The sequence below is a fragment of the Marmota monax genome, unplaced genomic scaffold (assembly GCF_021218885.2).
Source record: "Marmota monax isolate L192 unplaced genomic scaffold, Marmota_monax_Labrador192_F-V1.1 WCK01_AAM20220418_F8-fsc00039, whole genome shotgun sequence".
NCBI classification, from domain to species: domain Eukaryota; kingdom Metazoa; phylum Chordata; class Mammalia; order Rodentia; family Sciuridae; genus Marmota; species Marmota monax.
The window spans coordinates 14,249,381-14,276,845 of NW_026693602.1; the positions used below are offsets into that span (position 1 = coordinate 14,249,381).

Consider the following 27,465-nt stretch of genomic DNA (forward strand, 5'->3'; position numbering starts at 1 on the left):
AGGACTATGTTTGGCTCAAGATGCCGCAGTTAAAGACTTCTCCGTCCTTCTGAGTGCCTCAGTGGAGCAGAGGTGGCAACGTTGCTGTCACTGGTAACGTAAGCTTGACCGGCTGTTTTCCACAGGCAGCAGCATATGTGAGTGTGTATCTCTTTTGTAACTAGCTTATTTCCAAAATGGACAGTGATGGTCTGTCCAAAAGAATAAATAAGTTGAGCAAGCCACCAAAAGAAATGCAGGGCCGCCAGCTGCCACTAAGCCTCTGCTCGGCAGCCTGGCGTGATGCTGCTGAGCTTCTGACGGAAGGTCACAGGAACGAGGATGAAAGGGACACCAGGAGGCAAGGGCTGAGCTGGGACAGAATGACAGGGGGCAGGAAAGCAGAGGGAGGACGGCAAGTAGGGGCAGAGCCCAGCACACCATGGGCAGCTGTCCAGAGGGGTGGAGCCCCGCTCAGTCGAGAGCAGGTGGTCCCAACCACCGCCACAGGACCGGTGGAAGGGAGGGGGACTGGACATGTGTCAGGAGACACCTGCTTTTCTTATCTCCAGAAATCTTCAAGACTGGTGTGGCTCTGAGAGGCTTCCACTAGGGGATATGTGTGCACATGCAAGGGAGGTCAGCTGTGTAGGGTCTGGGGAGAAGGACCTTATGCTCCCATTCAGCCCCGTGTCACCTCTGAGAAGGTTCCTATTGATGCACCTCCTGCATTCGTGACCTTGGGCAGGTTCCCCCTCACTGGGCCAGGGCTGGTCTTTGCAAGCAGTGAGATATGGTGGGAGTGACGGTGTGTGACCTCCTTGTACAAGCTGCACAAGAGCACACACTATCTTGGATCACTTACTCGGGGTGAAGCCATGTTGTAAATCACCCTCTGGGGAGCTGCCTGGCCGGAATGCAGATACAGCACAGCCCCCTGTCAGTAGCCACGTGAAGGAACAGGGTCCTCCAGCCCAGTTCCAGTCTCCAGAGAGACCTTGGGCCAGAAATGCCTGGCTAGACAGTTCCTTCAGTCCTGACCCTTAGAAGCTGTGAACTCATAATGCTTGCTGTTTCAAGCTTCCCAGCTTTAGGTAACCTGCCAGGCAACAGCAGGTAATGCATACGGTTCCTGCTCCAGTTATGTGGTGCTGCTTTCCTGGTTCAAAATCAGGTGACTTGGGCTGGGGTTGTGGCTCAGCAGTAGAGCACCTGCCTAATACAGGCAAGGCACTGGGTTCAATCCTCAGCACCACATTAAAAATAAATAAATAAAAATAAAGGTATTGTGTCTGCCTACAACTAAAAAATATTTCTAAAAAATCAGGTGGCTTTAGTACTTATTTTTAAGATTACTTTTTAAAACTCTTCAAGTATAGGGGCTGGGGTCATGGCTCAGCGATAGAGCGCTTGCCTTGCAAGTGCAAGGCCCTGGGTTCGAGCCTCAGAACCACATAAAAATAAATAAATAAAATTAAGTTAAAAAAATAGGTTCATGGGCTGGGATTGTGGCTCAGAGGTAGAGAACTCGCCTACCATGCATGAGGCACTAGGTTCGATCCTCAGCACCACATAAAACTAAAATAAAGATATTGTGTCCATCTATAACTAAGAAAGAAATATTTTTTTAATAGGTTCATAAGTAAAATGCTAAAAAAAAAAACACTCCAAGTATAAACATATTAGAAAATATCTGACCTGTAATTCTCTTTTGCATCTTCCCAAGCAAGTTGTCTGAATTCCTCATACATCTTTTTATTGAAGTGATCTCTAAGGAAGAAGGACCAGAAACGAAAGAGGGTGTTCATTTCTTGGGACTGTCCGATTCCCAGGCATTTCCTCTCTGGAAAAAGTCAGAATATTAAAACATTTTAAAATCAAATGTACTTTAAAAAGTTGATAGAGTAGATATTTTTCATGGCACTGGCCAAATCATAAACAGCTGTCCATAGTAACAACAAGAATACACTAAATTTCATTTCATAATGTGCCTAAGCTACAAAATACATAAATAAAGAACATATATAAACAAATTTACTTAACGGTGATTATTTACTTATAACTAAAACAAAATTAAAGAATCTTAACCAGGGCTGGGGTTGTGGCTCAGTGGTAGAGCCCTCGCCTCGCACGTGCGAGACCCTGGGTTTGATCCTCAGCACCACATAAAAATAAATAAGTGAAATAAAGGTATTGTGTCCAACTACAGATAAAAAAATAAATATTTTAAAAAAGAATCTTATCCAGATATTAAATGACACGATGTAAATTTTGCAGAGTTCTATCTTTAGCTATAACACTGGAGGATAAAGGACAAGCGTCTTACCACTCAGACATCTTCGACGATACTTGTGATACACTTGCTGGGTGAAGCCGTTTTCCTTCAGGAGCTCGTGAGAAGGGTGCTGGAACTTAGGGAAGGAATGCGGAGCACATCCACAGCTTCCCACCAGCGGCACCCCTCCTGGGGGCGGAGTGTTGGCACTGCTGTTTGAGGAGGGGGAGAAAGCCTTCAAACTGAAATATCCAGAACCAGTGTGTCAACCCATTTGTCCTGAGCAGTGCAAAAGCAAGCAGCCCCCCGAGCTAAGCTGGTGGCAACAGATCTACACACGCAGGAGTGCTCAGGCTGCGCTGGCAGGCCAAGGGGGAAGTGGAGAAGGACAGGTGAGGATGTCTCACGCTGAGACAATCAGGAGAAGCAGACCACTGAGCCTCATTACTCCTCCAGATCCCTGACGAATGCAGTTCAGATTCAGTGTTTGAATTATCGTTAAAGAACTGGAGAAATTTCCAATTTAACTTGAGTAATTAATGATATAAATGGATCTATGGAAATGAGGGACAAAATCTGGCATAAAACCAAGGTAATAATCTCATTATCTCAAAGACACACCTGCAACTCTCTACATCAGTTCCACCTCTGAAGTACTCCTAAGTCTGTCCTTTCCTTCTCTATTTAAATTAGGCCTTTCTCTTCTGTCTTGAATTAACTGCTCTCCTTGTTTTTCCAGGCTCCCTCCTCTAACGTGCCACCAAAGTTATCTTTGTAAGACATGGAGCTCCCTCAGTGGTTCTCTTGGAGGGTTCCCAGGAACCTTGGGGAAGTCTGCAAGATCAAAGCTGTCTTCACCGGGACACTAAGACACCGTCTGCTCTTTCTACCTGTTGAAATTTGTCCTAGCGGTTTGTAAAACTGCTCATGTGACTGAGGCAGGGGCACTTGCAATGAAACAAAAATTAATGCCACCTTCAATTTAAGGAATCCTTGAAGCAGAAAAAGTAGGTTTATGAAATCTACACCCTTGAGTACATATCTTTACGTATGTGGCAAAAATGGGGTAGAAGCTGCAGTTTTGCAAGATGAAACGTTCTGGAGCTCTGTTTTACAACACAAAGGTGCTGACTGCACACTTAAAAATGGGTAAGAGGGTGTCATTATTTTCTTAACCACAATTTCATAAATCAGGAGAGAAACACAAAGCACTTTTGTGGCTTACTGAAGCACAGTGGTGGCCTCAAGGTGCCATTCAGGGGTGAGGGAACGTGCTGTTTTGGTCACTGGAGTGACACTTTAAATTAGGAAAACAACCAACGATGTGGTCATTCAGATTTCATTACGTGTCAGATGTTTCCTCAAAAATGAACAAAAGGGGTCTTTAATGACAATGAAAACGACAGAACACCTGTTTCCAATAGCAAAACGGAGACATTAAGCAAAAATGAGATCTTGAAAATTTTCTATTTGTGTAATTTATGAGCCTAATACCTAAAGACTTTTCCCATCAACACCTTAAGACTTGACTTCTTTTATTTTTTGGTAACTGTTAATTGAAGCCAGTGGTGCTTTACCACTGAGTACCCTCACCCCCCGCCCTTTTTAAATGTGAGACAGTATCTCTCTGAATCTCAAAGACTTTTCTAATAAAAGCAATGGTGAAATTTTTTTAGGAGAGAGAGAGAGAGAGAGAGAGAGAGAATGAATGAACACACCCAGCATAGTAGTTACTGTTTTAAACACTGTTCACAAGTACATAATTCATCAACATTAAATACATTGCCAGTGTCATCACCCTTCACCTTCCCCAACAAAAACTGTACCTATTGAACAATAACACGCCCCTCCCGCTCCCGAGCCCCTGGTGAACCTGACTGTTCTAGGCACTTCGTGTCAGCGGGATCATGCTTCGAATCATCTGCGTCTGGCCCTCTGCAGATGAACTAGGCGTGCACCCAGACTTCACGCCCTTCCATTTCACTGGAAGTGTACGTCCCCTGATGTTCGTCCAGTCACCTGCCCGTGCTCACCTGGGCTGCCCATCTTTTGGCTGTGGGTGATGCTGTTGTAAACAGTAACAAACCAATATTCTTCAGGTCCCTGTTTTACTTCAGAATTCAGAGCCAGGAGTAGAAGGCCTAGGTCCTACAGTAATTCTGTGTCTTCATGGTTTTGAGAAAATGCTGGTGGCTGCAGCACTTCATACCCCAGCAAGGCAGCACCGTGCCCAGTTCCCCACACCTCACACTTACTCCTTTTTAAAGATTATACACCTGTATTAGTCAGCTCTGGCTGCTCCAACAAGCAGCACAGACTGGGTGCTAATGCAACAGAACTCATTTCCTTACAGTCTCAGAGGCTGAAGTCCAAGATGGAGACGCCAGTAGGCTGGCTGGCGAAGACAGTCCCTGTCCACAGAAAGCCGCCTTCTTGTGTGTGCCTGCACGGCCTCTCCTCTGGGTGGGCCTGCAGGGTCTCTGTCCCTGCCTCTTCAGTAAGAATGGCTGGAGCAGGCCTCCTCCCTTCAGAAGGGCCCCGTCTCCAAGGACTGTCACATCAGGGGCCAGGGTTTCAACGCAGTTCAGTTCATAACGCTGTCCCAGGGGGTGCACAGTGGTATCTCATGGGATTTTTCTAATTTGTGCTTCTCTAATGATTAACTGTGTTAAGCATCTTTTCCTAGGCTTAATGACTACTTGTATATCTTCTCTGGAGAAATATCTACTGAAGAATTTTGCACATTTAAAAATAAAGTTGCTTTGTTGAGTTTTCAAAATTCTTTATATATTCTGGACTTGAATCCCTTAACAGATGTCTGATCTACCATATCTTCCCATTGGGCTGTCTTTTCTGTTGGTAGTATCCTTTGATGCACGAGTGTTCACAATTTTGATAAAGTCCATTTATTTTTCTCTTTTGTTGCCTGTGCTTTTGGTGTCATACCCACGAAACTGAAGACAAATTCAATCTCATGAAGATTTTCGCCTACGTTTCCTTCTAAGAGTTTTGAAGTTTTAGCTCTCAAGTTCAGGCTTTGAGTCCTGAACTTGAGAGTTAAATTTTTTTTTGTATATGGAATAAAGCAAGAATCTATCTTCATTCTTTTGCATGTGGTTACCGAGTTTTCCCAGCACCATGATTTGAGAAGACTGTTCTCCTATTGAATAGTTTTGGCTTCTTGGTCAAAAATAAATTGACCGTATCTGAGGGTGCCAACACTATGCAATAGGTGGTAGCTAGGAATCAACAGTTACTACATATATTAATTATTAACAAGAAAATACACATGATAAAAACACAAATCTTAAGAAATCTCAGAACTCAACATTCTAACTAAATGTTAATGAGGGAATATTTTCCACCATTATCTGTTGATCTCAAAATACCCTGCTGCAGTAGACAAATCAAGAGTTCAAACACAACTCGAAAACACTAGTAGCATTCCACTGATGGGCGGAAGAACAACACACTTTTTCTTTGAGGGGAGATGTGTTTGATGAGGATACAGAGAGACAGAGGTGAGGTGCTGTGACCTCTTTGTGTTTCCTCACCTCTTCCCCTCTCCAGCACACAACCGGTCCGCTCCAGTGGCGCCCCAGAATCTGTTCTGAGGTACATAACCATCCTAAAAAATTTAACACTAAAAAGAAAAAATACTTCCAGCTAGTAGTCAGATAAGTTGTTTCCTGAGAAAAGGGGAAAAAGTCAAAATAATAATTGCCAGGTATGGTGGTACACACCTGAAATGCCAATAACCCAGGAGGCTGAGGCAGGAGGATAGCAAGTTCAAAGCCAGCCTCAGCAACCTAGTAAGACCTAGTTTCGGGGAAAAAAAAAAAAAAAAAAATTTAAAAAGGGCTGGGAATCTAGCTTAATGGTAAAGCATCCTGGGTTCAATGCCGAGTACCATCATCATTTCAATAACCATGATTGTAATTAGTATCATTGTTTTTGGTCTCCATGTTCTTTTTAGTTTGAGTAGATGGCTTAGCACATCAGTTCTGTCAATGAGTATCTACTAAGAACCTACCGAATGCCATTAAGAATCTGGGATCTTTCCAAAAATAACTTTTGTAGACCTCCATAGTTTATAAATCTGAGCATTTGCATTTGTGAAAAGTAACTGAAATGGAAACCAGCTGGGCCCACTCACTCATGTCCTTGATTTCTTTTTACTGCTTATATTGTTCTATATTTTCCTGACATTTATTTATAGTATTTCTGAATTCCATTAGTGACCATTTTCAATGGACCTTCAGATCAAGGTGGTACCTGACAGCGGGTGCTCGTGGCCCGTGGTCTCTGGAGTCCATGACCCAGCCAACATGACACTCTAGAGGGGGGTCTGTGCTGTGCCTCGTCTTTCTCTTCCTGGGACTCTGAAGAAAACAAAGTCAGACATTGCAATCACTGTCAGTAGTGTGAACTTCACAAATAAATTAAACCCTCTGCTGTAAGCCAGCTCAGACATTTTCATACTGTGGATGACACATTGTGAAATCACATGAAGTCACAAAACTCCAACATCTCCCATACAAGTTGCAAAATTTAACAAGACCCTTTGCTACGTTTGTAACACAAGGGTTGCAGGAAACAGAACTTGATTCTTCATTACACCCTCTGATCACCTTTGAGGACTCCACCCAATTGTAAAGAAGCTCATTTTTTAACCCAAGAAAATGTCGTGATGGTAAGTACCATTTTTAAATGAATTCTTACAATTTAAAAATATACATTTAAAAAATGTGATAGGAACTTGGTAATGTTCAGGGGTACGCCATGCAGGCGCGTGTTCCTGGCTGTTTCATTACCTGTAGATCAATGGCTTTTGGTTCTTTAACAACAGGATAAAATCTGGGTGTTTTGTCAGGATCGTGCAGCCTGGGTGTTCGGGGGGTCTTGGGTGTCCTTGCAGGATTATCCCTTGGAGATTCTGGAACCGCCGCGGGCAACGAACAGACCACTGTTGCTAAAGTTTTTTCTGAAACATCAAACAACTTCTGAGCTAATTAATCAGTCAAATCTGTAAAATAAGTAGCTCTTAAAAGTATTTAGATGCTAGGAAGATATTTTACTTTGAGGATAACTCTTCAAATTCTTTTCATCAGAACAATTTAAATATATCAGAAAGAATTACTTAAAAAAAAAACCCAGTGTTCATCTTTCTAAAGAAACACTGAGGCTCTCTGTTATACTCCCTAATCCACCTCTCTCCTGCTTTTCCTCCTCAGAGATATCCATGCTCTTAAATTTGGTATTTCAATCTATGACTACGTAGGTAATAATGTTATTTTGCATAATCAACTTCACGTAAGTGACATTATATACTATATCCATCATTTTCTAAGCTTTTTCATGTTACATTCATGTAGATCTGAGTTTTCATTTCCACTGCTAATATTATTTTACAAATATATCAGAATGTGTCCATTCTCCTACAGACATTTATGTTATTTCCCGTTTTGGGTTTAGCCCACTACACTGTGGCCAACCTGGTGAAGCACATCCTCTGTGCGGGTGTGTGCCTTTTTTTACGGCTTATTTGGAGTGGATACAGCATCTCCGGGCTTTCTGATTACTCACTGCAGACAGCAGGCTGCTGAGGTTTCACAGACTTACACTCTCACAGCAGCCGGGGACGCTCCAGGATTCACATCCTGGTCAACACTGGGTTTTGTTCAGACACTTATTAAGTATTTTCTCAACTCATGGATTCAAATGGCGTTTGTCCCCAGTGCAGGTGGACACGCTTTCCTCTGCCTGCTTACCACTCACACTGCCACTCTTGTGAGCCTGCCCTGCGAGTCCTTTGGCAATTTTCCTAGGGCGTTTTTGTGTGTGCAGTACCGAAGACTGAACCCAGGGCCTTGTGAAATTGCTCTATCGCTGAGCTATAGCCCCAGCCCTTTTTAAAATTTTTAATTTTGAGACAGGATGTAAGTTTCTGAGGCTGGCCTAGAACCTTCGATCCTCCTGCCTCAGCCTCCCCAGTAACTGGGATTGCAGGTGTGCACCACCTCTCCTGGCTTTGGGTTGTTTTACTTACTGATTTGTTCATGAAAATCTTAGGTAAGATACTAAGAAAGTCTGAGGCGGGATCAAGTGGTGGTGACAAAAATCCAGGCTCTATTTCTTATGTAGTTTTTCTTCACACGAACTAACTTCTTTTGATTTATATGGCAACCTTTTGTTCTTTCATTCAACAAGATAATATTAAATGCCTACTGTCTGCCAAGCACTATTCTAGGAACAAGTTTATAAAGCCCAAAGTGAACTTACCCACTTGCCAACTCTTCTCTCAATATTGTCCTCACTGTTACCAGAATGATTATTCTGAGAACAAATTTGGGCACATTTCTATTGAACTCCTTCACTGTTTCCCCTTTGCCTCTAGAAGCTTAGATGCTTATCCTCCTTGACTTGCCTCCTCTGTCCTTCTCCACCACAACCCGGATGACCCAAGTAGCGCCCAGTGATCTGGTCCTGGCTCCTTGCTCTGCATATTTTCTAAGCTTCTCCCTGTTCTGAAGGTTCTGTATGCTCAGATGGACACATACCCTTCCTCCGACACCCAGCACAGGTGTGAGAACTCCCTGAATATTTCTTGCCAATAGAATTAATTCTTTTTGAGCCATCTCTGCATCCTGCTGTAGTTTGGATCTAGAATGTCCCCAAAGGCCCATGTGTTGAAAGGCTTGGAATATAGCTCAGTTGGTAGAGTGCTTGCTTCACATTCACAAGGCCCTGGGTTCGATCCCCAGCACCACACACACACACACACACACACACACAGGCTTGGTCCTCAGCTTGGAGCTACCAGAAGTGAAGAAACCCCTCAGGACTAGGGCCTCATGGAAGGTCAGATAATATGGGGTGTGCACCCAGAGGGGATATCAGGGCCTGCCTCCATCTCTCTGTGATCGCTTCCCAGCACATGAGATGAACAGGGTTCCTGCCACAGGTTCCCATCATGATGCACTGTGCTGCTACAGGACAAAAGGCAATGGCTATGTCACCATGAACTGAAACCCTTGAAACCCGTAAGACAAAAACACTTTCCTCCTTATAAGTTGATTATCTTAGTATTTTGTTGTTATAGTAACAAAAAGCTGACTAACACAGTTTCATGAATTAAGTTAAAATTCATCCCCTAGACCCCTAGAGCAAGTCTCCCTGCTCCCTAAAAGCACAGCCACAATCTTATTGAACATCCGAGGAGTATCTCCTCCCCAAAGAAAGGCTAATCTCAACTGAATTGTTCTCACAACATTTCCTTATACCCAAACAATATAAAACCTTAAAATTATGAGCATATACTGAAAAAAATGTTAAATCTAGTACTTTTATAAAAGAAATATACAAAGATATAGAAATAGCAACTACCTGGAAAGACTGAGCTTCCTAGCACCAGATTATGGTATCTAAATTCCATTTTCCACTATCAGGTCTCCTCAAAAAAATAAAGTCTGGAGCAGAAAATTCATAATATGAGCCCAGGAAATCTTGACTCACAAAGTAATTAAGTTTTGTTTTGTTTTATTAAAACACTCATACAGGGGCACTTGCAAGACCTGGGTTCGATCCTCAGCATCACATAAAAATAAGTAAGTGAAATAAAGGTATTGTGTCCAACTACAATTAAAAAATAAATATTTTTTTTTAAAAAATACTATTACAGGTCATAAACAGACTTTAGGGTTCCTACCAGTTAAAACAAAGTTATGTGGCCACCGTAAACAGTGACTGAAATGGATTAAAACCATCAGATAAATAAGCTCCGTGAGTTCATAACGACAGTTTAAAATTCAATTACATTTGCAGGTTGCTAGTACATCAGCTTCTTATTCTGAAAATCGATCAACTGAATTTGTAAGAGAAGGATTTTCCCTTCCTTTTGCATAAAAGTTGAATGGCAGGGTAAACCAAAAGTTGATAAAGATCTTGAAAGAAGAATTCTCAGTAAGAAGCGTCAAAGGGTCGACAGAACCAGAAGGTGACTGTTGTGCAGCTCGGCTGAGACAGAGGCTGCGGGAGCTCACGACGGCTACTGTTTGGTTAAAAGCCAAAGAGGAGTTCCCTTGCGTCATCATCGACATGCAGCAGACGATGAAGGGTTTCCAGAAGGGACCTGATCTGGAGAAGTGATATCCGGAAACAGATGGGCAGGCAAAGGTGTAAAAAGAATGCAGACGGCTGGCACCAGCTGACCGCGGGTGAGAGGGGCACGCAGAGTTCACCAACAAGTCTCTCCACTTTTACCTGAACTTGGACGTTTCCACTGACAAAAGTTAAGTTTCATCTCAGTATTACATTTGTTTTATTCGAGGTTTGTTTGGAATGACACTTACCCACTAATAAAGATAGATGTGTCAATTTTATGAAGACTGAAATCTACAAAGTGCTTTAATTATCTAAAAATAAACGTTTTACAAAATTTTTACAGCATACTATTTATCGATTCATAATATTTGACATAATCATTAAAAATAGTTCACTGTAAGCACAAAACATTTACGGCAGATATTGACATTTCATTAGAAATGTAGACATACAGTTCGGGAATATTAACATATCAACATTTTTATCAACTACAAGTTGGGGCTGACGTGTGAACCTTATTTAGATGTTATAACTCCTTTTAATCAAAATCCTTGGTGGGCTGGGGTTGTGGCTCGCCTAGCATGCATGAGGCACTGGGTTCGAACCTCAGCACCACATTAAATAAATAAATAAATAAATAAATAAATAAATAAAGATACTGTGTGTCCTCTTAAAACTAAAAAACAAAAAAACTTAGGCCATCTCTTATACATGTATTGTCACAGTAGCATTTTTTCATGATAGGCAATGCTGTAAACAATCCAAACATCTATCAATTATTGATTGGGATTGACTTCTGGGATTTTTTTTGTGGGTGTGGGGATTGAACCCAGGGGCACTCTACCACTGAGCTACATCCCTAGACCTTTTTTATTTTTTGAGACAGGGTCTCACTAAGTTGCTGAGGCTGCCTTGAACTTGTGGTCCTCCTGCTTCAACCTCCCAAGTTGCTGGGACTATAGGCCTGGCCATGGCACCTGGCTAGCAATAAAAGGGAGCAATATACTGATACATGCAATGACATATATGAGCCTCTATGAACCTCAAACATACAACAAGTCAGACACTTTACTATGAATCATGACTCCATTTATATAACATTTCAGGGAAATGCAAAACTACAGAGAAAGAGAGCAGGTGACACTGCCTATGGCTGACGGTAAGTGTGGGACTGATGGCAAAGGAACAGGAGGGACCTTTTAACAGGGGTTTGTCCTAAAACCGGCCCGTGGGGCTGATGCACAACCATACAGATTTAACAGAACTCATCCACTGGTACACTTCAGGAGGTTTCATTCCTACAGTGTGTAAACTGCACTTCAGAAACGCCGCAGCTGGTGCAGTGGTGCTCGCCTGTGATCCCACAGACTTGGGAGGGTTGCGAGTTCAAGGCCAGTCGGGGCAACAAAAATAAAAGGGCTGAGGATGCAGTTCTGTGGTACAGCACCCCAAAAAGCTATGAAAAATCAAAAATGAAGCAGACCCTCTGCTCTTCAGGGCACCTCAGTTGTGACTGTTGACCCCACAGTTTTTGCTAAAAGCTTGTAAGAGGACAGTGACACTACAGAAACTTGGCTGAAGCAGTGATTTGAAGTGTGGTCCCTACAGCACCCCCCGGCATGTCCTCAGACCCCACCTCATGTGCTGGATCCGAATCTCGGTACAGAGCCTTTAACCTGTTTCAGCAGGTAAATTTAAAAACCACTGGATCACGGTGTATGATTTTGGACTGCAGAGTATGATCTTGGAGTAAGGAGTATGACTTTTTACTACTTAAATTTTCCAAATTTCATCACTACTAAATCAAATCCTCACACAGTTTCATAACTCGGCTATGGTAGGCTTGTGTCACCCCCTGTATTAGAGACAGCATTGCCTGCCTCCCTCTCCTTTACTGGGAACTGAACCCAGGGGCACTTTACCATTGAGCGGCATCCCCACTCCTTTTTTTTTAAATTTGAGACAGGATTTCGCTGAGTTGCTGAGGCTGGCCTTGAACTTGTGATCCTCCTGCCTCAGACTCCTGAGTAGCTTGGATGACAGGGGTGTACCACCACTCGGGCAGGAACAGTCTTGATGAAAACACAACTTAACACGATGCTGTCAGTGTCCACAGGGGACTAATAGAAAATGCCACGTAAGGACTGGCACTTCAAGTTCTTTCTCAATAAAAACACTGCTAAAGCAGAGTTTAGCAAACTTTTTCTCTAATGCCAGACAGTAACTATTTGGGGACTTTGGGTCACGGAGTGTCTGTTGAAACAACTGCCTTTTCAGCAAGAAAAGTTTCAGCCACAGGCAAATGTAGGGCATGGCCTCTGTGGCCACTGCAGGCCAGTCTGGGCCCAGGGATGACAACAGGCTGACCACTGAACTAGAGCAGTCGGGCACTTTGGATCCAAATATTGGATTTGAACTTTGCTTGTAAAATAAGTTTTTACTGTACTTCACGGGCTGGAGGGTAGGTAGAGCATTTGCCTAGCATGTGTGAGGCACTGGGACCAATCCTCAGCACCACATAAAAAACAAACAAATAAATAAAATAAAGATACTGTGTCTGTCTACAACTAAAATATATATTTGTTTCAAAAAAGAGAAAAAAGACAATATAGAGGGACTCCGGTCAAACCTCTATAGAAGTAAAGGCAGGGCTGGGGCTGGGGCTCAGTGGCAGAGCACTTGCCTAGCACGTGTGAGGCACCGGGTTCCATTCTTAGCACCACATAAAAATAAAGGCATCAGGCTGGGGATGTGGCTCAAGCGGTAGCACGCTCGCCTGGCACGCGTGCGGCCCGGGTTCGATCCTCAGCACCACATACAAACAAAGATGCTGTGTCCGCCGAAAACTGAAAAATAAATATTAAAATTCTCTCTATCGCTCGCTCTCTTTAAAAAAAAAAAATAAAGGCATCATGTCCATCTACAACTGAAGAAGAAGAAGAAAAAACAACCACAGCTAGGATAATATCCACACTTATTAAAAATAAGTCAGACACTGAAGAAGAAGAAAACACAGAAAAGGGATTAAAAAGGGAAAAAAACCCAAGCATTAGTGAGATCGGAAACTACTCCAAACTGCCTGACTTATGTGTGACTCAAATCTTTAAAGAAAGAGAGGAAAGAGCAGAAGAGAATTCCCGATTCTATAATTTAAAAGAATGGCTGAAAATATTCCAGATTCGATACCCAAAACTCAATGAGCCAAAGCAGCATAAGCACATGAAGAGAACACATCAAGGCAATCATCATTAAGTTTCTTCAAGTGAATGATTAAAAACAGAATCAACAGAAAATTTCAAATCTCTATAGCAGAGCAGGAAATAATCAAAAAGACCCGGCTAAGGCTCAGGAAGTCGTGGGCCACCACGGTCCAGGGGAGGAAAACAATGCAGGCCTGGAAGTTAAATGTCGTCAAAAATCATTGAGAATAAGGAGTAGCTGAAAATTGCCCTGTTCAAGAAATCGAGAGGACTCTATCCTGGATACACCCTAGGAATCCCTACGCTGACCTGTTACGCTGGAACTGCTCAACACTTGGGACAGAAATATCTTGAGAGAAGCTGGACAGAAAAAATGCGACCCGAGGGGGGACAATCTGAGTGACTGGATGTCTCCATCCAAACCCATGGGGGGGGGGGGGAGCGCTGCGGGTGCTCCGTGGTCCTGCGCTTGTCCAGCGTGGGTAGCCTGGGGCTCAGCCCCAGCTCTGCAAAACTCGAAACACAAGCGTGGAGGCCAGAAGTGGCCAAGGTTTGTGTTTTTGTTTTTTTCCCATGGTGCTGGGAGGTGAACCCAGGGCCTTGTGCGTGCGAGGCAAGCACTCTACCAGCTGAGCTTCGTCCCCAGCCCCAGTGGCCAGGTTTTAAAGTGCTGGAGGAGAAGATCTGCTGACCCAGAACGTGAGAAGAGTGAGGGTGAGACACCATGGCACGGGAAGAGATCACAGCCCACTCAACTGCTCCAGAGGATCACTCCAGCAGGAGAGGGAGGAGCCCAGAAGGAGCCCGGAACTCACCCACGGAGGAAGAGCAAGAGAGATGGCCAAGTCCAGATAAAGAGAAGAGATATTCTCCTTTTAAGTTCTTAAAAACATGCTTCATGGCTAAAAGTGAAAGATGTCCCATCATCAGATAGGTTTTCAACGTATGAAATATGATACATCACATAAGGAAGCCCAGGGGGTGAAAGTTTCTACTGTCTCGTTGAAATAGGAAAATACTGATTATTCATAAACTATAAAAAGTTGACATAGTTTGCAACCCTTAGACATCCACCAAAAATATTACATGAAGAGATGTATATGTCCAAATTCATACTAGATATGTTAAAATGGAATGAAAACGTCACAGCTAACCCAAAGGCAGCAAAGGGAAAAAAAGAAAGAAAACACACAATGAAAAGGTAGAACTAAATCCAAACCTATCACGATTACATTAGATCCTCTGAACACCAGTTAAACGCAGACTGTCAGACTGAATAAGAAGAGGACCCAACCATGGGGCTGGGGTTTGGCTCAGCGGTAGAGCGCTCGCCTATCACATGTGACGCCCTGGGTTCGATCCTCAGCACCATATATAGATAAATAAAATTTTAAAAAGTTATTGTGTCCCCTTACAACTAAGGAAAACAAAAAACAAAAACGGATAGGACCCAACCATATGCTGTCTATAACAAACTCACTTAAAATAGAAGGATGCGGCTGGGTGAGGGGAGGCTAGAGAAATCCATCATATTGCCATGCAGAGAACGCAGGGATGGTTACGTTAAGGCAGGAGGACTGCAAATTTGAGGCCAGCTTCAAAAACTTAGCAAGGACCTAAACGATTTAGCAAGACCCTATCTCAAAATAAAAAATTTTAAAAAGGGCTGGGAATGTGGCTCAGTGCTTAAGAAATGCAGCTAGATTAGTGCTTCAAAGGAAATATGTAGGATTAAATGCTTTTATGGGAAAAGCCTGAAGTTGATAATTCAGACTCCTGTCTTTAACAGGTATCAGGAAAACACCCAAATTAAGAAATAAAACAAAAGCACTTCTCAATAACTGATGGGTCAAAAAATATTTAATAAAATATATTTGTAATTGAATGAAAATGGAAGCACTTTCAAAATCATAAGCTATACCTAAGCGAGAGTTCTGGAAGGAAACTCGCAGGACTAACTGCTTAAAACAGAAAGGAACAGCATCAAGTGAAGGATCTAAGTTTCAGGAAGGATAACTAGAAAGTGAGGAGTAAGATAGGCCCAAACCAGGATGGAGGGAATAATAAAGAGAAGAAATTAATAAAACAGGAGAAAAAAAATCAATCAATGAAAATAGAGAACTTTTTAAAAAAGATCAAATTGATAAAAAGTAGAGACACTAAAAGAGAAGCAAAGAGCCTGTTGGTGAGGTGGGCAGGAGGCTTGCCAGACTGCCCTCCAGCACAGCCAGACAATAAAGGAAACAGAGTCCTAGCTGCTCAGGGGCTGGGGCAGGAGGGTCACTCAGGCCCAGGAGTCTGAACCCCCATCTCTAAATAAGCAAACAGCATCAACATGTCACATGCTTGCAAGACTTTTGAGTCTCAATCTAATCAAGCCTCTATTTCAAACCAGCAGCTATAGAAATTCAGGACCAGAAACAGGTTAAATGAAACTACAGAAATGCAATCAGCAAATTCCAGAATGTGAGGGAGGTCACAGCACAATCTAGTTTCTTCAGCAATATCCTGCAAGGAACAGTAGATTGTAAGGAGGAAAATACCACGACACGGCAGAGTAGGGGCCTTGTCAGGATTACAGGGCTTGGACCTCATATGCACACTGATGAAGAAAATCCAAAAAATGGACAAAAGAGGAAGTGCTATCAATTTTAGATGTGGTAATGGTACTCTGTCATTCATGTGTTAAAGGAGAGAAGACACAGAGAAACACTCAGGGATAACAACGTGAACAACATGATTGAGAGTGTGCTTCAAAACGTCCAGAGGGAGGCAGAGGGGTGCCTGGAGAGAGAGAAAACAAAACTGGGAAGGAGATGGTCAGGTGTTAAAGGTGAGCAGTGGGCACAAGTGGTATCATGACATCATCCACTCTATCTTGTAAATTTTTGAAATGTTTTAAAGTTGTAAAGAAAGGCTATAAAAAAAAGATCAATTGCACTTGCCTGGAAATGTCAGATTTAATTTACAAATCTCCCAAGGCTATTTACATTTCCCACAAAGCCAAAGCCTTAAAACAAAAGGATCAGCATTTCAATGAAAACCTTTGAGAACAGAAACATTTCCAACAATCTCCTCAGATACATTGAGAACCAACCAGTTCTGCCTTCTCCTCAGTAAGGGTCTGGCTATGAGCATCCTCTGGTATTGTAACGATGGCTCCTAGGTCACTTCTGTGACTGCCTGTCTGTTTAGGCAGAGTACAGTGGGGTTCAAACCCTTCCGTGTTTACAACTAAGCTGTCTTCCCAAATTCACAGTCTGTTGTCATACGTCTCTAAAAGGTTTAGAAGTTCATCTAATGAAACATCAAAATTGAGTACTAAAATTCTAGAATTTTCTCAAATATCTAATATTTTTCTGCAAATAAAGAAAAAAGGAGCAATCTTTTAAAACAATTCATAACTGCTTTAATAGTATTCAGACACAAATGCAGGTGTACATACCTTGCCTGGACTGTGAAGGCGCTACAGGAACTTCTTGGTTTGGCTCAAAAGGAAGCTCGGGTGTTAGGTTTTCAAACTGCTCTTTACTAATGAGATTTAGCTTCTTAAAGTTCTCAACTTCTGGCTGAAGTAGAATGGAGGAAGCTAATTACTAAACTGGCTAACAGATTTGCCAACACACAATAATTGATAACAACCTCAAAAAAATGAGCCTTTAAAACAAGGATTAATTACAGTAGAATAAAAAAAATGTTATAATAAAGAATCTAGCATCATATTTAATAACGATTGATATTCAAAGTCTAAAAGAGGCATAGAGAACCCTAAAATATTACAAGTGTTTTATAATTAAAAACATTATAAGAGCATACATACTCATCATTAGTTATTTGTTGAGCATTTACCCACAAGACCCCAGGTATTACGGAGGTGACAAAGTAATCTATGACCCTACCCAATTTTTAAGCTGGACAAAAAGAAATATACACATTAAAAAACGAATACTGTTAGGTAACATGTGACAAGTGACATTTGGTATAAGGATTGAGATCATCAGGGAGGTACCCTTGCAGGGTGAGAATGCAGAGAAAGGAAGAGTGTTTGGGGTTAGGAAATGTGAGCGAAGGTGAGAAGCTTAGGAAAAGCAACGTGGTTGTGAGAAAACAATAGAATGAGAAGAGCCATGCGGAGCAGGGGCATTTAAAAGGCCCCAGGAAGCTGCAGGGAGCCCAGGAGGCCTTCCAGCTCATCCAGAAGCTCTGCTTCCTTTTCTATCCTGGGCTGCCTTGATGGAAGACCAGTCAGGGCGGCGAGGCTCACCTCCAAACCTCTCCCCGGAGCTTAGCAGCGAGGAAGCTCTGCAGGTTGAGCTGTTAGCTCAAAGGAGGTACAGGCCCACTGTCTCTGGGGCTCCATAAATCTGTTACACAGTCACTGAGGTGGTCCCTGCCCTGATTGTTATGGAGGTGGGGACCATGTTGCCCCGGAGGTAATCTGGCCACAAGCACAAAGACCATCTAAGCCAATCCTCTGCCTGGGAGAAAAAGGAGTTCTCCCACTTCTTCTTGGTTACCCCTGCGTTATATCTGTACCACGCAGTGCTAATAATGGATGAATGACCCTTTATGGGGTAACATGGGGGGCGGGGGCTTGAAGCAGGTAAAAAACAACAGTATCTGCCAGATGGATGCAATTTAAATTTCGTAATTACAAAACTGTCCCAGAAGCCTGCCCTACATAGCTAGCCATGGTTTTACTGCTTCAGACAAGAACAGTCACTTGTCAGCTCACACCAGGTGTAGGACACGCTGGCCTTTCAGACAGGACCCATCTTCTTTGCAATAAAGTGGTTCCATTTCCATATTACTGCAGTTTCTGCCTCTGTACCAAAAATTTCTGTCTCCCAAAGTCTTCAATAGGGGCTGTGAGTGGAGCTCGGCGGCAGAGAGTTGTCTCACATGTGTGATGCTCTGGGTTCAATCCCCAACAAAACACACACATACGCGTGCGCACGCACGCGCACGCACACACACAGTCTTCAATAAGCTCTTCAAGCTAAACCCTTCATTAACCACTCTTCCCTGTCCCTTATTTTGGTACACAGTTTGTTATTAGAACCCCCTATTCAGTGAACAATTACTGTATGTTTACCACATACCAGGGATGGGACCACAGTGTACGCTTTTAATTTTTTAAACTATTAAAATAATACACCCACCCACACACATACATGCACACACACACTGAGAAGTGCACAAGTCCTAAGTATGCACCTCAGTGAGTAATCAAAAGTGAACACAGGGCTGGAGGTGTAGCTCAGAGGCAGACAGTGCCTAGTACATACAAGGCCCTGGCTCCAATAAACACATACATACATACGTATAAACGTAGAGAAAGAAAGAAAGAAAAGGTGTAAGCACCAACCAGGCAGAGAGTACTAGCAACCTAAACGCTCCTTCCCACCATCCCTGCTCCTCCATCTTCCAAGGACAACCACTGTGCTGACTCTGGTACCAAGGCTGACATTGGCTTGCTTTTGAACTTTATGACTTCTTTCATGCAAGATGACACATGAGACTCATTCACAGAGGTGCGTCTAACTTTCATGGATGGCCCCACAGCAGAGGGCAGCCAAAACAGGCCCCCAAGGCCACAGTCCATTTTTATCAATGGTTCTACTGGAACAAAACCACGCCCACTTGTTTACACACTGCAGAGCTGAGCAGACCACATGCAGACTATGGACTTGGGTCCCACAAGAATAATATTTGTCCAGCCCTGCTTTATCCCAGCGTATGATGCCACGATTCTTTTTCCAACCCACTCTCCTATCGATGAGCATTTGGTCCTTTCAAGAGTTCAGCTATGTCAAATAAGTTGCCATGAATATGCTTTTAAAAACACTTTTCATGAGCAGCGATAGACATTTTTGTCGGGTATTTTCTTCGGAGTGGAATCTGGTGGTGTGCTTCTCCTTACTGTAGTAAAAAGGCCAGTTTTTCATGGTGGCTGAGCTCCCTCCCTCCCTAGCAGCTCTACATGGAAGCTCTCCGATCTGCATCCCACCAACACTGGGTATTATACATCTTTTAAAATGTAGCCACTGACCAAGAAAAAGCCTAACACAGCTGTGTCCTCTGGGAAAGGACCATGTGTCTGCAGGTTCAGCAACCGCACCCCTGGGGAGTGGGGGTGTGGTCACGAGGGCGTCTACACCTGAAGGGAAAGGGGTCTCTGGAACAATCTATCTTCTGCTCAACTCAAACTGTTCTAGCGGCTATTAAAATTCAAAGCCATTTTTAAGAAGACCAAAGTAGAGACAGATGCACAACATCTTGAATAGACCCCGAGACCACTGCCATGGGAAAAACGCCAATCTCAGAAGATCACGCTGTTATGACTCCTCTCATAGGACATTCTGCAAATAAGAAAACCATTGAGATGGAGACCAGATTGGTGGTTGCCAGGAGTGAGGGACAGTGGCTGTCGGGGGTGAGGGACAGTGGGTGAGAGACAGGGGTTTCTGGGAATCAGGCAAAGCAGGCAGGGGTACTGAAGGGACAGGCATAAGGGAGATGTCTGGGCAATAAGCCGTCCATGTCTTGCTGGGGTGTAAGTTAGATGCCTCTCATGACCCTAAGCTGGCCCTCTGTAGGGAGTCGGTGAGTTCCCCTGGACTTCATGCTGTTGTGCAACCTCCTCTAGGTCCACGTACACCCTGGAACTTGCCTTTTGACTCCCTAATAGTATCTTCTGATGGAAACAAGTTCTTCCCCCAGCACCACAAACCCACACAAACATTTCATTTTAATGTAGTGCAATTTATGAATCGCTTCCATCCCTGTTATCAAACCTGCCCTGCCCAGGATCATGTAGATGTTCTTATCATCTAGAAGTTGAATTATTTGCTTCTTCACATTCATATCTGCTGTCCATCTAGAACTGCCTTTCTGTGTGTGGCATGACATTGGGGACATTCTGCAGGCGTTAGTTTCAGTGATTCACTCACACAAATCACGTTTCTCCATTGTGTCCACACTGCCTACACCCTGCTGACCTTCTGCTCTTTCTTGTAGAGGGGTGTGTTAAAATCTCCACCATGGCCATGAGCGCATCCAGGCCTGTGGGTTTTTGCCTGTGCACCCGATGGATGCGTCATCAGAGGCACACAAACGCAGAACGCTTACAGCCTCTGGGGCAACTGACCTGTGATTTTAAAGCGCCCATCTTTACAGCCTGACATGTCTTTTTGCTTTTGTCTGATCGCTGTCTGGCCGTCAAGAGGCACGCCAGCCCTGCTGTCTGGTTCCATGCTGATTTACATCTACCTACACATTCACCCTCCCCGTGGCTCTTCCCGTTCTCCTCAACTCCAGGCTTCTTCTCCATGACGCAGACATACTGAGGACAAATTTTCTCCATTTTCATTTGCTTTCTTTTACCTATATTTTTCTATCAGTTTATTGGGAGCCTTATTTACTATTTAATTTGGATAACATAAAATTCACCTACTTTAATTGTACAATTTGATGATTTAGTTACTTTTTTGGTCACAGATTTTTTTTGTTTGTTTGGTTTTGGTACCAGGGATTGAACGCAGGGGCCCTCAGCCACTGAGCCACATCCCCAGCCCTATTTTGTATTTTATTTAAGACAGGGTCTCACTGAGTTGCTTAGTGCCTTGCTGTTGCCCAGGCTGGCTTTGAACTGGAGATCCTCCTGTCAGCCTCCCGAGCTGCTGGGATTACAGGCATGTGTCACTGTGCCCGGCCTCACATGGGTTTTTAATGTTGTATTTTCAAGAGCAAAGTGAAGGTGCCACTCAGGAGAATATTAACACCCTGTTGTTCTGGCAAGAAAAAGTCCCTCCCATGCCCTTTCTTTACGTAATCCATCACTGGTCCTTTTATGACCCCAGCTAAACATAAATATGAGGCTTGGTGAAAACACCTTTCTTTTTACCCTTTTCTTTTCTACCCATGATTCTGCAATAAGTGCTGCAATAAGTCTACGACTAAATCATTTTTTACTTTTTCCTTCTCTCTTCCTTCAGTGACTAAGTCAGGAAAAGAACTTTGAATTACTATGTGTTTAAATTTCATTTACACATGATCAAAGGGTAATGCTGTTATATGTAATGCCCTTACTATCAAAATTCCTAAGTCATTTTCAAGAACTTATTTTTAGAAATACTCTCTTGTTCTGACAAAAGTTGGAATTTATTTTAAAAGATTTCAGTATATTTTGAACTTTGACCTATGAGTGAAAGTTATCAAATATGGTAACCCCTGAGACTCCTCATTCCTGCACAGAGCTGCAGTGATTTGCTGCTAATCAAGCTGACAGGGCCGTCCCGAAGTCGTGGGCATTGTGCCCACTTTCTGGATGAACATGAGCTAGTGACACATAAAGTCGCCCCTCTCCATCTGCTGTAAAGAGGAGTCGTGAAACAAAGCTGAGGACCAGGAACTGTTTAGTTGGTTGCCAAAACTTGTTTACCTTTATTCTAGAATATTCTTTTCTTTTCAGCACTATAATTGATATTATTCCATTGTCTCCTCCTCGCCGATATTTCAGAGAAAAATTAGCTGCAAGTCTTACTACTAATGCTTATAATCTGTCCATATTCTCTGGCTTTTGTTTTCAGTATTTATAATGATGGCCTTGATGTGGTTTTCTTTATATTTATCTTCTTTGGAGTTTTTACGGCTTGAATTTGTCCCCTGCTATCTTCCATCAATTTCGGCAAACTCTCAGCCAGATCTCTTCAATTATCACTTCTGCCTTATTCTCTCTCTCCTCCTCCTCTGAGAACACAATGAAATGCATGTTAGTCCTTTTGGCTGTATCTCCTGTGTCTTATATTCTTTTCTGTGTTTTCTATTGTTCTAAGCTTTTCTTAGACTTCTGTTCCTTTCACTTTTTTTGAGGTGGGGGGTGGATTTCCCAGGCTGGTCTCAGATTTGTGAGCTCAAATGATCCTCCCACCCCAGCCTTCCAAGTAGCTAGGACTACAAGCAAGCACCACCAGACCCCACTGGATTTTCCTTTTGATTCATCCTCCAGTTCAGTGATTCTCCATTCCACTGTGTTTTTCTACTGTTAAAACTGTCCACTAGGGCTGGGATTGTGGCTCAGAGGTAGAGCACTTGCCTAGCATATGTGAGGCACTAGGTTTGATTCTTAGCAACCACATAAAAATAAATAAAGGTCCACCAACAGCTGATAATAAAATAATTTTTAAAAACTGTCCATTATACTTGGCTATTGTATTTTTTTTTTTGTTCTGGAATTTCTATTTCATTCTTTTTTAAGGTTTCAAGTTCTCTACTAAAATTCTACACTCTGGATTTTATTGAAAAATTTAAAAAAAACCAGCTACTTTAAAGGGCATTTGGTAACCATTTTCTGGATCCCTGTGGGTCTGTTTCTATTTTCTGTTGTTTTCTTCACTTTTTTTCTCTTTTTCCTATCACATCACCTTGTCTCCTAATATGCCATTATTTTTTGAGGGCTCTAGACATCACTACTGAAACTCTGAGGCCTAGGATGGTGATTTTCTCCAGAAAGGACTGTGCCTGATTCGGGCAGATGGCTGAAGGAGCGGCACAGTGAGGACATGTAAGAGCCAAGTCACAAAACCCCACCTGACAACGAGTCCGAACGTCACCCTGATACAGGGCTGAGGAACCACGGGCCAGCACCAAGGGAAACAGAAAGATGAGGGACGGCCTCCTTTCCTTTTGGATCACTTACCTTAAAAGTAACATAGCCCTGCAACTGTCAGTGACCGCCATGCCGTCCCACAGAGAAAGCAAGAGTGAAAATGACACCAAGGAAAGCCGAGTCTCCTATCAAACAGCTTCAACCTTTGGCCACACCAACTGGCAACTCAGAGAGCAACCCCAAAACAGGAAGGGAACAGCAACCCTGAGCCCTTGCAGTCTCTGTTAGTACATAACTCAAGAATTTGAAAGAAAGACTATTGGGCAGACAGTGACCACCCAATATGGTCAACCATCTGTCTACCTCAGTGGAAAAGTTTCCTTCATTCTCACTGACTTTGGATTTTTAAAAAAAATTATTAAATTTTTATTTATTTTTTATTCTTTCCAGGGTGTGTGTGTGTGTGTGTGTGCGCGCGCGCGCGTGAGCGCGCGCACTCACTTGTGCGTATGAATTCTGGCTGTGCTGACTGGTTCAGGGATATACATGTTTCTTTTTCTATCATTTTTATGATTATAAAAACGTAATTATATTTTCCTAGCACTGTCTTTCGAGGGGCTGGGTTGTTTTGGATTGTGTATTTTGATTTGGTTTTGTATTATTTTCACTTTCTTTCTCATCATCTGCTAATGACCCAATTCTATTGTTCTCTCTCCCTCAATACCTGGCTGCTTCCATTTTCCCCTCCTTTCACATAAACATCATTGTCTATATCTCTTCTGCATTCCTTGTTCACTTTTTAAAAGAAATTTTAGTTGTAGACGGACACAATAACTTTATTTTTTATTTTTATGTGGTGCTAAGGATGGAACCCAGGGCCTCATACATGGGAGGCAAGTGCTCTGAGCCACAACCCCAGCCCACTCTGTTCACTTTTTAAATTGTAAAGTCTAACTTTCTAACACATTTCTTTTCCCCTAAATAACTATTTTTACCATCTTTCAGAAATAATCGGTCTATATAATGCCGGCCCTCACCCTTGATGCTAATGCAGTCATTACTGCGGTGGGTGACACAGTTGACACCTGCTGTTTGCTTAAAGCTAGATCTAGTTTGTGGTTACTGTTCTCACTGTTGACAAATGTCAAAACCACTACTCCTGTTTATTGGTGGTAATTAATGTTGGAGACTTCACAGGAGGAACTGGGTTTTTACTTTAATGCTCTGTACTGTTTGAAACAGTTGTTACTACTGTTTGTTTTGGCCCATTCTGTGAGGTGCTGGGAACCTACAGGGACACTAAGAGTGCACAGGTTAGAGACTCAGCTGCTGAACATTCGCTCCAACTCAAAGAAGGGAGGAGACAAAAGCCCAAACCAACAAAAACGACCCAGGGAGCAACGGCCAGAGAGGGACCTCAGGTACCACCCCGTGGCATTTACCCATACATCAACAACAGAGAGAAGCCACAGAACACATAGCACAATTACACATAAAAGGACACACACACACACACACACACAAAAGAGGTGCACCTCAATTGATGCACAAGACAGGTATCCAAAACATAAAATCAATATCTGTCCCCAATTTATAAACACTATAAATCAAAAGGACCTAACACTCATCTACAGAATATTCCACCTAAAAACAGCTGAATTTACTTTCTCAGCTGTGCATGGAACTTTTCCCAGAAGAGATCATATTCTTTCCAAAATAGATCTAGGCCACAAGGCAAATTTTAGCAATTATAAAAAAAATGAATGTAATCCCACATATCCTACCAGATCATAATGGAATGAAGCTAGAAATCAACAGCAAGAAAAATAATAGAACACACAAAACACACGAGATTGAACAAAACTGTCTTAAATGAAGAATGGATCAAAAACAATGAAGAATGGATCTCTTAAATGAGAACAGAAATCAAGAAATTCTTACAAACGAGAACATGGATACAATATATGAAAATCTCTGGGTCAGTATGAAAGCAGTTCTAAGGAGAAAATCCATAGCACTGAGTACCTACATTGAGATATTAGAGAGATCAAAAAAAAAAAAAAAAAAAAAAAAACCACTATGTCCCACCTCAAGGCTTTAGTAAAAGAAGAACTAACACTCAAACCACTAGAAGACAGGTGACAATTAAGATCACAGTTAAAATCAATAATATTGAGAATAAGAAAACAATACACATGATCAATGCAACAAAGAGTTGGTTCTCTGAAAAGATAAATAAGACTGGCAAACTCCTTACCCAAACTAACCAAAAGAAAGAGTGAGAAGCAGCAAAATGAGACCAGAGGTAAAAAAAGGAGACATCACCACAGACCCCTCCAAAATCCAGAGGATTATCAGATCCTATTTTGAAAATTTATACTCCAATAAACTGGAAAACCTGGAAGACACTGACAAATTTCTAGGCACAAATAACCTGCCCAAATTGAACTGGGAAGATATAGAAAACCTAAACAGAACAATATTAAGTAATGAAACTGAAACACAATTAAAAGCCCAGGACCTGATGGATTCTCAGCTGAGTTCTACCAGATCTTTACAGAGGCACTAACACCAGTCTTTCTCAACTATTCCATGACATTGAAAGGGAGGAAACACTCCCAATACATTTTATGAAGCCAGTATAACCTGATATCAAAACCAGACAGAGATGCATCAAGAAAACTTTAAGAATAATATCCCTAATGAACACAGATGCAAAAAATCATCAATAAAATATTAGCAAACCACATTCAGAAACACATCAAGTACATAATACACCATGATTAAGTGGGTTTCATTCCAGGCATGCAAGAGTGATTCAACATACACAATTCAATAAATGTGATCTATCACTTAAACAGAATTAAGGACAAAAATCATATGATCATCTACATACATACATACATAATACAGAAAAGGCCTCTGATTAAATCCAACACCTATTCATGTTAAAAATGCTGGAGAAGCAAGGGATCAAATAGAGAAAAACTAAAAGCATTTCCACTAAAATTAGGAACAAGGCAAGGCTCTCCACAATCACCATTCCTATTCAATATAGTCCTTGAAACAAGAGCAATTGGTCAAGAAAAAGAAATCAAAGGGATATGAATAGGAAAAGAAGAAGAAGTCAAATTATCTTAGAAGGCTGGGGATGTGGCTCAAGCGGTAGCGCGCTCGCGTGGCATATGCGGGGCACTGGGTTCGATCTTCAGCACCACATAAAAATAAAATAAAGACGTTGTGTGCACCGAAAACTAAAAAATAAATATATAAAAAAAATTATCTTAGAAGATCCAAAAAATCTCCACCAAAAGACTCTGGAGCATATAAATGAGTTTATGTAGGATACAAAATCAACACCCATAAGTAAATAGCTTTTCTATACTCCAGCAGTGATTCAGCTGAAAAGGAAATCAGGAAAACCATCCTATTCACAATAACCTCAAAAAAATATTGGGAATTAATCTAACCAAGGATGTCAACAACCTCTATAATGAAAATTATAGAATACTAAAGACCTTAGAAGACGGAAAGACATCCCTTGTTCTTGGATAGACAGAATCAATATTGTCCAATTGGCCATACTATCAAAAAGCAATTTACAGATTCAGTACAATCCCCACCAAAATACCAATGACATTCTTCAGAGAATTAGAAAAAAAAATCTTAAATTCATTTGGAAGAATAAGAGACCCAGAATAGCCAAATACTAAGCAGGATAAGTGAATCAAGAGGCATCACAACACCAATTTGAAATTTTACTCCAGAGCTGTAGTAACAAAAAACAGCATGGTATTGCATCAACAGACATGAAGAGCACTGAAATAGAAGGGAAGACACAGAGACAAAACATTCCTATAGCAGTTTGATATTTAACAAAGGTGCCAAAAATAGGTCTTGGAGAAAAGACAGCCTTTTAAACAAATTGTGCTGGGAAAACTGGATAACTATATGTAGAAAGATAAAATTAGACCCCTCTCTGTCACCCTGAACAAAACTCAAATTGAAATGGATCCAAAGACTTTTAGGAATTAGACCAGGAATCTTACAACTGCTAGAAGAAAACATAGGGTCAACACTCCATCACTTAGGTGCTGGCATGGGCTCCTTAAAAAGACCCCAAAGCACAAAAATAAACTAACAATAATTGGGATGCCATCAAACTATATCCAGAATATAAAAAGTACTCAACACCAAAACAAATAACCCAATCAACAAATGGGCAAAAGAACTAAAGAAACTTCCTCAATACAAGAAACACAAAAGGCCAATAAATATATGAAAAATGTTCAACATCT

General features: G+C 42.0%; 1 protein-coding gene across 7 annotated transcripts in view; it reads right to left on the bottom strand.

Moving 5' to 3' along the window:
- The window catches only part of Larp1b (La ribonucleoprotein 1B), a 90,869-nt gene that overhangs the window by 4,981 nt on the left and 58,423 nt on the right, over nt 1-27,465 (bottom strand). For all 7 annotated transcript variants that reach the window (XM_046459599.2, XM_046459597.2, XM_046459598.2 and 4 more), the window contains 5 exons: nt 17,003-17,126; nt 7,069-7,238; nt 6,530-6,636; nt 2,306-2,466; nt 1,678-1,822 (listed from right to left, as the gene is read on the bottom strand). In XM_046459599.2, coding sequence (XP_046315555.1) covers nt 1,678-1,822; nt 2,306-2,466; nt 6,530-6,636; nt 7,069-7,238; nt 17,003-17,126 — 707 coding nt within the window. The remainder of the gene's footprint in view (nt 1-1,677; nt 1,823-2,305; nt 2,467-6,529; nt 6,637-7,068; nt 7,239-17,002; nt 17,127-27,465) is intronic.